The sequence below is a fragment of the Puma concolor genome, chromosome C1, assembly GCF_028749965.1.
Source record: "Puma concolor isolate L17-30 chromosome C1, mPumCon1.1.hap2, whole genome shotgun sequence".
NCBI classification, from domain to species: Eukaryota; Metazoa; Chordata; class Mammalia; order Carnivora; family Felidae; genus Puma; species Puma concolor.
The window spans coordinates 43,694,745-43,708,424 of NC_141674.1; the positions used below are offsets into that span (position 1 = coordinate 43,694,745).

Consider the following 13,680-nt stretch of genomic DNA (forward strand, 5'->3'; position numbering starts at 1 on the left):
ATGGAGAGCAAAACCCCAGGCACAGAGGGCCCCTGGCTAAACCCGATCATGGGATGGTTCCCTTCCACGAGGAGGAGAAAACTGCACCTCCCTCCAAAACGGGGTCTACACCTGCAGTTCCCTCCCTGCTCCATCACCCAACGTGCCTGGCTCCTTGGACTCCCTAAGAAGTGAACAAGAAGAAGCCTTCTCTCCTGTCTCCTTCTCTCCTCCAACTTCCCAGCCAGGTGTATGATGGAAAAGGCATTCTGGAGAGAGGTGGGAAGATGCCAGTGAGAGGCACCAATGAAAGGGCCCTGTCTTTCGAGCTGTGTGACCTTGGACCACTCTCACTGGGGCACTCAGGAGGAAGAGGTAGCAGAGTGGCCTTGGCAGCTTCAGATCACACAGGGCTCTCTTAGTACCTTCTTTACACCTGAAGAACCCTTCACGACACATGAAGGGCTCTCACGGCCATCTCCCTGAGTCTCACAAGAGCCCACAAAATATGAGTCTCCATGATAGAGGAGGAAGCCAGGGCTCTGAGAACGAAGTCACTCGCCTAGGCTCACAAAGCTAAGCCCAGTCCAGGGCTCTTTTTATTTCATTATAATGCTCTCTTCCAGCAAGTTCCGGAGCAGCAGGACGGGCAGGTAAATCCTAACTTCAGTGTCATTTACCCCCAAAAGGGAGTAACAGGCATGGGAGGTAAAAGACCCTGCCACCCACACCAAAGGAAATAGGTTCTCAGTAATATTACCATCACCACCACCTCCTTGCCCCCTCGTCTAATCTGCCACGCTCCTCTCTATTCTTTACAGAACTGAACAAGGCAGTGCTTCTTCTCTTGCTTCTTCTCTCCACCAACTCAACTAGGTATATGCGGGGAAATTTTCAAGAGAGACGTGGGGAGACACCAGTGAGAGGGCTACGGCAAGAAAGGACATTCTTCCTCCGCAGACAGAAAGGTCAAGAAAGGCCTCAGCAGCGTTACAATGGGTCAGCCCAGGGACTCCAAGTCCCCGAAATCAATGGTGTCACTCTGCCGTGAGTCAGACCGATAATCCTCCGTCTCAAAAATTTAAAGCTTAGACATGTAAACTGCACGTAAACCAGGTCCGTGTTTCAGAACTTGGCACTTTGTATGAGACTTTGTTCAATGATCAAGTATTGGGATCTTATTAATGACCCAGGTTGTCTACACAAAACTATCACAGATCAAATGGTGCCAAAGAAATATTTACTCCCACAACTGTAAAACCCGGCCAAGGGTCTGGACACATACAATATGGGTATCTTCCTGTGGGCACATTCTTTCCCTCATTAGTGACCTTAACATTCTTGGACTCAGTGTTCTTTAAAAACCTGCTTCAGGCCTTGTTAAGGCCATGGGCAGCAATTTTTGTGTACAATGTGCACAAAAGATATAAAACCGTGGTTTGTACAATGTGCACAAAAGATATAAAACCGTGTTTCCTTAGGACCAAGGGAAAGGGACCTAATTTATGGGCATTTGTGGGACAAGTTCCATATTAACTGTTTTATATGTATTATTTTATTTTATCCTCAATACAACCCTAGGTGGCAGGAAATTTTATGCCCATGTTACCGATTAAGTCATTCAGATTCAGAGAAGGTAGGTACCATGGCCCAGCTCACACAGCCAGTGAGTGACAGAGCTGGTCTTCAATCTGGACCTGCCTGAAAACCACATGCTCTCCCTAAAAAGACACCCAAATACACGAACCCAAAACCTCTTTTAAATGTTATTCACCTTAAAAATATCTCCCCTCTCCTAATTTGATTTCATGCTCAGACTTTCCACCTATGAAACTGGAAATTTCAAAACTCTAGGTATGTGCAGAAAACCTGCAAAGACATCCAAAGGTTGAACATCCCCCCCCCCCCGCCCCCCAACCTCTTACAGACACTCATCCACCCTGACTTCCTCTGGCCAGACTCCAAATCTTACCAAGTTTCAGAAATTAGGTAAAGACAGAGATTACCATCAAATTCTCATCAATTTACCGCTTCTCATTTAGGACAGTCTACTCAAAACAATATTGATTTTATGGAGCCCGTCTTAAAAGACCCGTTCGTTGTGAGTAACAGGTTGAGGTCTTTCAGCATTTGTATCTGAGGCACACAGGAAGATCACAGGAATGAGACCATACCAAGCAGCCCACAGAAAGCAGCGTGTGAAGCAACACAATTGTCACAATTGTGGCCAGTGCGATGCGCCGGTTATCCTCACGAACGGCTGGCCAAAATGTCATTGCCAAGACAGAGCCTGAGACACCCAGGGCAATCATGACTAGAATCCAACGAACAGCTTTCTGGGGGATAATCCACAGCACCTGAAAGAAGAGGAGGAAGGGGAGGGCTTTTTTGGAGGCATTTCGGAGAGGCATTTGTTCATTCCAGGCACGTGTGTTTGTAAAGGCCCCTGAGCCAATCAGCAGCTGGGCCCCCTGTGCCACTGTGGTTTCTCAGTACAGCTGGAGAAACACCCCGGCATGCAGACTGAGGCGAATGCTTTCAGAACAAAGGGCTCAAGATCCAGCAAAGGCACTTGGCTCCCTATCCCCATTCCCGCTGCACCTCTAAATTCAAATGGTATTCTTCAGGCGTGCATCAGTGTCAGGCTAGAAATGATGATGCTGGCTGAATTTTCAACAAGCCCAGGGCATCGCTCAGAATAAGTATAGTACTTACTGCTGTGGGGATATAAATGAAGAGCGAATATCCATAGACGCACACAATCTCCAAAAACGAGTAGGAAACGATGTTCATAACTTTGCTGTTTCTCCACATGAGGAAACCCCAGAGTGCGAGAGGAACCAGCCAAGCATAGGCATAGATGATCGTGGCCGCTATGGACACTGAGGATGACAGGACACAAGTTTTAATCCCCATCGTGCCTTTAATTACTATCAGAGCACTTCTAATACCTTACTGGACTTACTCCCTAGCATGTTCACCTGCTTCACTGGCTCATGGGATCGAGTCTTATTGGTCTCATAGTCCCTGCGCCTGGCACAGTACTGCCACAGAGCAAGCACTCTAAGGCGGTGCTGAATTGACGAAGATTTAGTACTGTCTTTGTGTGATGACCAGTGGTCTCTCATATGGTTTTTATAACTGGTTTAATAACAACAAACAGTACTGAACAACTGAATTATGCAACTGAAAGACTTCAGAGGGCCTCAATACAAGTGTTTAAACATACCAAGCATTTCAGTCAAAGGAAAGCCAACTATCCCCTTGGAAGAACACATCCTCTTTCCCAGTATAACAAGAGCTGACACCGATGTCTTGAGCAAATGTATTCAAATGCCCTGGGTGCAGATTAACTTGCTCTGCGTGCTATTTAGAGTGCCTGCTGTCCCTGAAATAGGGAGTTTCAGTTCATTGATGAATCGCTCGACAGATTCTTCACTTTTACTTTCTTCATTAAATAATTCTGTGTCTGTGGTAGCAATGCTACCGAGTGGCTCCTCAGAACAGCAGTGTTCAGTCTATTACGGTCCAGGCCGCCGCCGCTGCCTCCTCTTCCTCCAGAAGATTCATTTTCCCTCCTCTGGAGTGGAGGACCATAAAGTGTGGCTAAGCCCATGGCACCAGCCCTTCTTACGGGAAAATCAGTAAGTAATGCACTTAACGCTCTTGGCAAGCACAAAGGCACCCCAAGCAATTGTAGTCAGACTCTGGTTAAGACATGTGATTGGCCAAAACGTTTTCAGCTCCCAGAGGAGATTTTTCATATTGGGAACTAATAGCCAAATGTAATTCTCCTGCTATACTGCCTTTTTTTTTTTTTTTTTAATAGCTAAATGAAGGGGAAGGGAAGTACCTATATACCTACAGCCATCCACTGGGTGTCAGGCATTTCACTCAGTATTTTATTGAGGCAACACTGTGTAACAGTCAAGGTCACAGACTCTGCATGTGGACTCCAAGAGTTCTAATCCTAGCTCTGCCACTTATAGCTAAGTAACTCTGGAGGGTGAATTACTTAACTTTCCTGCCTTAGTTTCCTCATGGGAATTATCATAGCATATACTACCTTCTAAGATTACTAGGAGAATTAGGGGCTCTTGGGTGGCTCAATCAGTTAAGTGTCCAACTCTTGATTTCGGCTCAGGCCATATGATCTCATGGTTCGTGAGATTGAGCCCCCACTCCAGGCTCCACACTGACAGCACGGAGCCCATCTGGGATTCTCTCTCTCTCCCTCTCTCTTTGACCCTTCCCAGCTTGCATGTGTGCATGCTCTTTCACACTCTCTCTCTCTCTCTTGCTCTCGCTCTCTCTCAAAATAAATAAACTTAAAAAAATCACTAGAAGAATTAAATGAGTAAAAACAAATATACTTATAACACTGATTGATAAATAAATGCTCATTCAAGAATTAGCTTTTCATATCATTAACTGATATGTAAATATATTATTTCACATAATCTACATCTTCATTTTAGAGATGAGGAAATAGGATCAGAGAAGTTAAGTGGTTTGGTCAAGGTCAAATAATTAACAAGTGGTGGAAGCAGGATCTGACCTTGAATGTGTGGATGTATACTCTTCACATAAAATGGAAAAGTGTTTATTGACAGAGTCAATGATTCATCCCATGACTCCCTTATACTGTCCAACCAAGGAGGATAAGAAAAGATAAAAACTCTTCTGAGTTTCCAGGCCCTCAGGCAGGGTAATTCACTCCTTCTTTTCTGTTAATATACCTACACATACCTCTGATATAGAAATTAACACATACCATTTACAGCAATATTCATTTACCTGACTTTCTTTACTTAACCATTGAACAACTTGAAGGCAGGGTCTATATCTCATGATTAACATTTACTGAGTTAAACTCAAACCAGGATCATTTGACAAATGGGGCTGAAAATGAATCAGGTCTGACTCTATGAAAACGGTCATGGAGGGTAGAAGGAAGGATACACGGAGACACATACACACACGGAAGGAACTACGTATCTCTCTATACACTCATATATGTGTACGTGTATGAACTCTTTTTTGTACAAGGCACTATTCCAACCTCTTTACAAACACCAACTCTTTATTCTTACAATGGCCCTATAACATAGGTATTATTATTCCCATTTCACTGATAAGGAATCCGAGGTCAAGAGAGATGAAATAACTTGCCCAACAAGTAGAAGCTAATGAGTGATGGAAATGGAACTTGAAGCCAGTGGCCTGGTTCCAGAGACTGGGCCCTTACACAGTCTGTATATAGCCTCTCACAGGACAGCAGGCAGGCAGGAGGGTGGGGGGCGAGGAGGACAGAACTGAGCAAGTGGCACACATCAATCTCCTATAAAGCCAAACTTCCTCATTTTGGGGTGGCTGTCACCTACAAGTCCCTAAAAAGCTGTTGGTTGGTTGGTTGGTTTGTATAATTATCCAAGACTGCCACAAGACAGAAAGTTTTAAAAACAATGTCATCCACAAGCCCATCGCTAGGACAAACTCATTTCTACATTCTCCCTTCTAGACCCTGACCATTTGCAGACTTCCCTCTAACAGAGTAGCTAACAGCAAAGGCATAATTTTGGATTATCAGTTTTCCACATGGTTCTAAGTGTTTCATAATTAGTGGCTACAGACCCAGCTAGTTGAGTCACCATGACTTAAATAACAATGCCCCTATTGTTTCCAACATCTGGGTAATACAAATAATGCTACAATGGAGACTTTCATGCACACTGCTTTTTACTTACTTTGCACATTTTGCTTTGAATAAGTTCCAATTGTTATTTGGCCTTGCTTTACAGCTTTCCAGAAGATAGTGGATTCACAATAATTGTGAATGTACTCAATGCCAATGACTTGTACACTTTAAAAGGTAAAATGGTAAATTTTAAGTTATGTATATGTTACCATCATAAAAAAAGACTATGTCAATTTACATAGATGGGTGGTAAATGCTGAGGTGATAAGGGTGTTTGAATTCTTTAATACAAAAAGCAGGGGCTGCAGCACCTAGAGACAGGGGCCCAAGAGCTCACTAAAAGGAACGCATGGTAACAAATTGAAAGCATTCCAAATGAGTCAAGCTATTCACCAACCTTTTCGGAATTCGGGCACATAATGGTATGTCTTCTCTCCCAGATGGATTAAGAAGTTGGAAAGATTCCCACTAATTGCTATGGCAAAGACCAATGTGGCACATATCCAAAAGGGGCCTGCAAAGAAAACCAGAAAATTCAGACAAAAAAATGAAGCACCAGCTTATAGACTCTTACAGAATAATTTGTTATCTCCCTCGCCCTATTCATATAAGCATGGGAAAATGAATTTTAGATGCAATCAATATTCATCTAATGGGAATTTTCTTTTATAAAAGGTAAACACACAACTCAGCAATTAGGTGCATTAAAGACAGGGGAGACTGGAATGAAAAGGCCAAAATACCTTCTACAATTAGCTGAATAAAGACACTAATTTGTTTATAGCTTCTTTTATTAGAGGATGTCAAAAAACTCATGGACATTTTGTTAAGTCTTCACCATCAGGATATAGGAAGCAAAGGTTACTTCCCTTATCTAAGTGCCAAATGTTAATGAATGCCAGAGAAAAATAACTTAAATCAGACAGGTCCTTCTGCAGTCTAAACGGAAGAGTAATGCAAGCAGAACACTTTAGGGAAGAATTCATTTAATCTACCAGTTTGTCATGGTTGTATGTGTGCATGCAATGTGTTTAAGACTTTTCTTTTTAATGAGAAAGCAATACATGCACACAGTTCAGTGTTCAAAAGAGAACGAAAGGCAGGCAGGAGAAAAGTAAATTCCTTTAAAATAGAGAAAAGTAAATTCCTTCTCTCTCTGTTCCCTGGCTCTATACATTTTTTCTCCCCAGAGCTTGCAGCCATAACCAGTTTCTGGTGAATCCTGCCAGAGATTTCTATATACATATAAACAAATGCACATTTTGTGTGTGTGCATGTTTATATAAATGATAACGTGTAGATATATAGATAGATATCTATATCCATTTAGCCTTGCTTTACAGCTTTCCAGAAGATACGTGGATTCACAATAATTGTGAATGTACTCAATGCCAATGACTTGTACACTTTAAAAGGTAAAATGGTAAATTTTTTTTTTTTTTTAATTTTTTTTTTTCAACGTTTATTTATTTTTGCGATAGAGAGAGACAGAGCATGAACGGGGGAGGGGCAGAGAGAGAGGGAGACACAGAATGGGAAACAGGCTCCAGGCTCTGAGCCATCAGCCCAGAGCCTGACGCGGGGCTCGAACTCACGGACCGCGAGATCGTGACCTGGCTGAGTCGGACGCTTAACCGACTGCGCCACCCAGGCGCCCCTAAAATGGTAAATTTTATGTGTGTGGGTGTGTGTGTGTGTGTATATATATATGTGTATATATATATATATATATATATATATATATATATACATATATCTTATTGCATACTTTATGATTTTCACTTTAATATATCCTAGGGATTCTACCACAGCTGTTCATAAAAATCAACTTATTCTACGGGGCACCTGGGTGGCTCAGTCGGTTAAGTGTCCGACTTGGGCTCAGGTCATGATCTTGAGGTTCACGGGTTCAAGCCCCGCGTTGGGCTCTGTGCTGACAGCTCAGAGCCTGGAGCCTGCTTCAGACTCTGTGTCTTCCTTGCTCTCGGCCCCTCCCCCGCTCATGCTCTCTCTCTCTCTCTCTCTCTCTCTCTCTCTTTTTCTCTCTTTCTCAAAAAAAAATAAACATTTTAAAAAATCAGCTTATTCTACTTTCAGTGATTATCAACTATTCCACTGAGTGAATGAGTACACTATGCTTTGCAAATCCCTTTCTCCATTTCACTTGATTTCATGAACACCACCCTTGCTTCTCCTTATCTAGAAAAAGTACTACAAAAGTAGAACAAAGAACATTTTTAAATTGAGATATTCCTAATAAATGTTATGAATTTAATGTTTCGATGTCACCAATACTTTGCAACACCTTTTAGCATAACTGCAGGCACCGTGACGTATCACAAAACTCAGAAAATTACTGTGTCGCAGGAGATGACTAGCAGAAATGGGTTAGCACTTCTCAAAGCCAAGCTGGCTCCTGAAGGTGGGAAAGAGAGCCCAAGCAATCAACTGGGATACTCCAAAGAATCACCACTATTGGCTTTCCACATACTGCTCTTGACTCATCAGCCTGCAAGCCCTCTGCTACCACCAAGGACAAGTTCACTGTATTATCCTGAATACCAACCATATAAAAGATGCAACAGACAAGGCCAAAAAAAAAAAAAAAATTCCTACAGTTTAATGATTACAAAATTGCCAAAAGCTTTGTTGAAAAAATGAACAAAAGTGACCATGTGTTGTCAACGGGCTGAGACCATCCAAGCATATGACCACAAGTGGCCAAAATATTATAGAACCTATAACTAGAAAGCAGAGGGGGTGCCTGGGTGGCTCCATCGGTGAAGCAACCGACTCTTGATTTCAGCTCAGGTCATGATCTCACGGTCTGGATCTGAGCTCCACATCAGGCTCTGTGCTGACAGCGCAGGTTATTTGTAAGAACCCACTGTTCTCTAGACCCTGGGCCAGGTGCGAGGGATACAGTGACACACAACAGATGTAGTCGCTGAGTCCTGTGCCCGAAGGCAAACAGGAAGCTCGGATTCCAGAGACACACAACCACCTACTCATCCCAGGGCCTGCCAGGTTGCTTTATACACCGTCTCTTTCCCTCTTTCCTGCCAATTTCTACTCTTATTATGGGGTGGGGTGGGAAGGAGTCTTAATTTAGTTTGTATTATGCATTGTTATATTATAAAAGATTTCTAACATACAGAAAAGTACAAAGAATGATACAACAAACACTGGTGTACCCGTCCTGCTACTTTTTCAAATCCTTCTAATGGGGTCATACTACTCACATCCTTCAAAAACGTGCCTTTCTTCATTTATCCTTATTCTGACAGTTAGCCACATTGATGCTCATAGATCTCATTCATTCTTAAAAACTACAGCATTCTGTGTATGAATACACCACAAGTTACTTATTTCTTCACCTGCTGATGAATATTTTGTTTGTTTCCAAATATTTGCTATTACAAGCACTGTTGCCGCAATGAATAATATTCTTCTATATGTCTTCTTTTATATTTGTGTGTTTCTCTTAGACCATACAGTGCAACTGCCAATTTGTAGGGCACGAGAATGTTCCAATGGCTCCCATTCGTGCACCACTTACATACCCACTAGACACATATTAGTTCCCGTTGCTGCACAATCTTGACAACTCTTGGTATCAATGTTTCTGAAAATCTGACTTAAGGGTATGTCATTCCTCTGCTCAAACCCTCCAATGGCTTCTCACTCAAGTAAAAGCTGAAGTCCTCACTGTGACCAAGATGCTACACAACTTACCCCACCATGTTGTCTCTCCGTCCTCATCTCCTAGGCTCCCTTCTTCCCTCTGGCCCAGTCACACTAGTCTCTGCCGTTCTCTGAGCATACCAAGCAAATTCCTGCCTCAGGGCCTTTGTGTTTGTTGTGCTCACTGCTTCAGATGCCTTCCCCTTAGATATCTACATGAATTGCTCCCAATTCCTCCAGGCCTTTACTCAAAATTCACCTCTTAAAAATTTTTTAAATTTCAAATTCACCCACCTACACAAGTATTTCCTGTCCTTTAAAATTTTCACCTTGGCATTTATCATTAGCATACTATATATCTGACTTATTTTACTTATCATAAAGCTCAGTAGATTCTAAACTGCCTCAGAGCAAGGATTTTTGTTTTTCTCACTACTATATCTCCAGTGCCTGCAATAGTTTAGTGCTCAATACTTGTTGAATTAATTGAATGAACGAATGAAGACAAGTCAATTTGTATGTTTGCTAAAATGAGCATAATATAATCTCTTGTTTTTACTTCCTTGACTACAGGTGGGGCTAAGTATCTTTTCATATATTTGTTAGCCATTTGGGTTTCCTTTGCTGGGAATTGCTCATTTTCCTCTAAAACTTATAACTGGTTTTATTCTTATAAATGGTAGGAGTTCTAAAGATATTCTTGCTTTTCATCCTTTGTTGCTAATGAGAATTGCAAATATTATCTCCGGTCTGTAGTTGATTTACTTATTTATTTACTTTGCTTATGTTTATTTTGTGGTATAGAAAATTTTTTTTCCTTTTTTTAAAGTTTATTTATTTAGGGGGTGCGTGAGTGGCTCAGTCAGTTAAGCGTCTGACTTCAGCTCAGGTCATGATCTCACGGTCCGTGAGTTCGAGCTCCACGTCGGGCTCTGTGCTGACAGCTCAGAGCCTGAAGCCTGCTTCAAATTCTGTGTCTCCTTCTCTCTCTGCCCTTCCCCTCTCACTCTATGTCTCTCTCTCCCTCATAAATAAATAAACGTTAAGAAAATTTGTAGTTAAAAAAAAGTTTATTTATTTATTTTGAGAGAGACAGAAAGAGAGAACGTGCCCACCAGCGGGAGAGGCGCAAAGAGAGAGGGAGACAGAGAATCCCAAGGAAGATTCTCTCTCCACACTGTCAGTGCAGAGCCTGAAGCAGGGCTCGATTCCACAAATCATAAGATCGTGACCTGAGCTGAAATCAAGAGTCAGACACTTAACCAACTGAATCACTCAGGCTCCCCCAGTAATTTTGTATTTTAGTTTAAATGCAATCAAATTCATCAGTCTCACCCTCTGATTCTGCAGACGGGCACTTCTGTCATCTTTTCCCCGACCACCTTCCTCCAATCTCCCCCACAAGGCCCAGTCCTCTCCACTATCAAACACTTTACCTATATAGTACCTCTTTTTTTTCTTTAACCATGTCTGTGAGCTCATGAGGCTAACAGTGTTGTGGAAAGAAGCAAACTTGGGGTTCAAATCCTGGTTTTATCAGGAGAGGCAGCATAATAGAGTAATAAAGAATATGGATTATGAGCTATGGTGCTGATTTGAAAACTGTGCTCAGCTATACGATCTTAGGCACAATGCATTACATCTGAGCAACTCGGTGTCCTTATTCATACAACGGGGATAATAATAGTAACTACCTCATAAAGTTCGGGTTGTTATGAGGATTAAGTGAGTTAATATAGGTTCTTCCCCGATAACGGGGCCACATAATAAGCACTGCGTACATTTGCTAGTGTCATTTCCATGCTAACTCTGTGACTATGGGCAAGCCATCCTCCCCAAACTTCCATTTTCTCTTTTGTGAGGTAAGCCTACCTCGGGGTGTGGGATATAAAACTATAAAACAGTGACACAGTGCTGAGCTCTTGGCACTTGTGAGGCACTCGGCACATGTTAGTTCTATCATTTCTTTCTTCCTGGCAGTGGAGACTGACTTTATCTTTGCATCCTCAGCTTGTAGCACGCAATAAGGTGCTCAAAAATTGTTTGCGTGCTTACTCTGTGCCAGGCCTCCACCAGGCACTGATGACATAAATCACTCAGACACATAGCCTGTCTCTCAAGATCTCAGGCTAGAAGAATAAACAAGAGAGCGAGGAGGAGAAACTGCCTTGGCAACATTTAGACGAGAGGCATGGGCCAAGGCAGTGCTTTGCACATGGCGCTCCCTGGCGCTCCGGGCATTCCGCCGACATCTGGATGGAACTTTAAGTGCTGCCAGATAGAGGAGCTATAGAGAAGGGACCCTCTCCCCAGCCTCCCCCACAGTGGTTCCACTTTCACTGGTTCCAACTATTGGACCTCCATGCTAGCTGATGAAAAGGTTCTGTAGCTTAAAACCACCAGGCGAACAGAGTATGGGCTTCACGTAACATCAAACTAGTTCTGGCTCTTGCTTTTTCAGTTTGACAACTCTCGGCCCTGGTTTCCTCACAAGGAAAAGAGGGCTAACCACACTTAATATAGAGTCTTGTTGAAAGAATTAAAGTGTATGCAGTCATCAGCACACAATAGATCCTCATGAATTCCTTCTCCTCTTATGATCAACATATGTACAAAATATGTAACATATTACTCTAATGCTTATTCAGGATCGAGCATACACATCACTGAGCCTCACTGAGAGTCAGCTTCCTTGTTTGAGAAAGGGGGAGAAGAATACCTACCCCCAAGGTGGCTGCAAGAATTACACGTGCCCACGTCCAGTCTTTCGTAGCGCATCTGCACAAAGGAAGCACCCAGAACCGCTGGCTCGCTTCTCCTTTCAAACACAGAAGGCCACGGCTATAGGAGCCCTTTCCCTTCAGGAGTACCAGCTGGGCCTCTGACCTCTCCTCAGACAGCATGGAGGTCAGGAATGGCAGTCACCCCCTGGCCCATCCCTCTTACAGACTTCCAGTGCTGCTGACTGAATTCCCAGGGGAGCCAGCTCATCTGAGGGCAGAGCTGGGACTCAGCACAGCAATGAGTAAGTATGAGAGCACCTTCTCCACACTGATCCCCACCCTCAGATCCTCTCAAGTTAAAATCAACAATCTCCTTTTGGACAAAGTGACTTAATTCGTCTCAGGTTCGCAGTGTCATTTGAAGACGTTCAAAGGACATGCCCATTACTTGTAATCACAGCATTCATATAACACAGAATTGCATTTCCCCCAAAATTGTTTGTAAAGGCTGTCACTGATGTCCAGAAGAGTTGAGTGAAATGTTGCATGCCCCACCAACAGTGCATTTCTCCAACCTTTCAGGCAACGCTCATGCGCACCTGAATTCAACTGGTACGTGGTAAAGAATCCAAACAGCTCTACACATACCGTAAAGATCTGGATTGCTGCGGATATATAACCTCACAAAGTTTTTTCCTGGTATTGGCAAAAGGGACCCCTTTATTCTGTCAAAGACCTGGAAAACAACATAGCAGTAAGTCTCCTGAAGATTTCTTACAGCTTTCGTGAAGATTTCTTACAGCTTTCACGATGATATTTTCAAATGCGAATGATCCTTTATTTTTGTAAGACCATAGCCAGTCATAAAAGCGTTCGCATCATGTGATTGTTTAACCACAAAAGACACAAGTCTCCACTACGTGTAAAAGGAAAGGTGAAACGGGTTTACAAACCTGGTAAGTGTCTACGTCAAAGAATGTTTGATAGTATTCAAATGTCCAGAAGGGGGAGCTTTTCTTCTGGCCAGCAAGTAACTGTCAGAGGTGAAATAAAACATAATGAACACAGAAGTAATGTCCTTATATCAGCGATGCAGACAGGGGGCTAATCTAATGGAAAATCAAGATGCATCAGAGACCAAGCTCCTTTGCATTCATGAACTTTACAACAGCCTTGCCCAACTCAGCCTGATAGAAAACAAGCGTCTGTTTTGAAGTCAGACCAAAAGGTTTCAATTCCTGGTCCCTCCACCAGGGGGAGACTTTGTCAAATCACTAGACTTTGTTCTCCAAAAATTACAGCCAACAAGATCCACTTCATAGGATTATAGGAAGGATTAGATCGATTATATATAATATGTATCAGGTACAATAACACATATACCCATTTTTACACACACAAACATATACACACAGAAGGCAGTCAGTGTCAGATCTTCTACTCCCCTACCTCAAGATTCTTAACCACTATCCCCACCTCAACTCTCAAAAATCTGATACACTGATTCACTCTAACATGCTGAAAACTTAAAATATACTCCTCTGACAAAAAACCCCCACAAAACTCCAATTTATGAGCAGCACACACGGGGCTCAT

General features: G+C 42.7%; 1 protein-coding gene across 2 annotated transcripts in view; it reads right to left on the reverse strand.

Annotated features, from left to right (window-relative positions):
- The window catches only part of YIPF1 (Yip1 domain family member 1), a 37,161-nt gene that overhangs the window by 15,179 nt on the left and 8,302 nt on the right, over positions 1-13,680 (reverse strand). For both annotated transcript variants that reach the window (XM_025935099.2, XM_086717043.1), the window contains 5 exons: positions 13,038-13,118; positions 12,733-12,820; positions 6,075-6,191; positions 2,695-2,861; positions 2,154-2,336 (listed from right to left, as the gene is read on the reverse strand). In XM_025935099.2, coding sequence (XP_025790884.1) covers positions 2,154-2,336; positions 2,695-2,861; positions 6,075-6,191; positions 12,733-12,820; positions 13,038-13,118 — 636 coding nt within the window. The remainder of the gene's footprint in view (positions 1-2,153; positions 2,337-2,694; positions 2,862-6,074; positions 6,192-12,732; positions 12,821-13,037; positions 13,119-13,680) is intronic.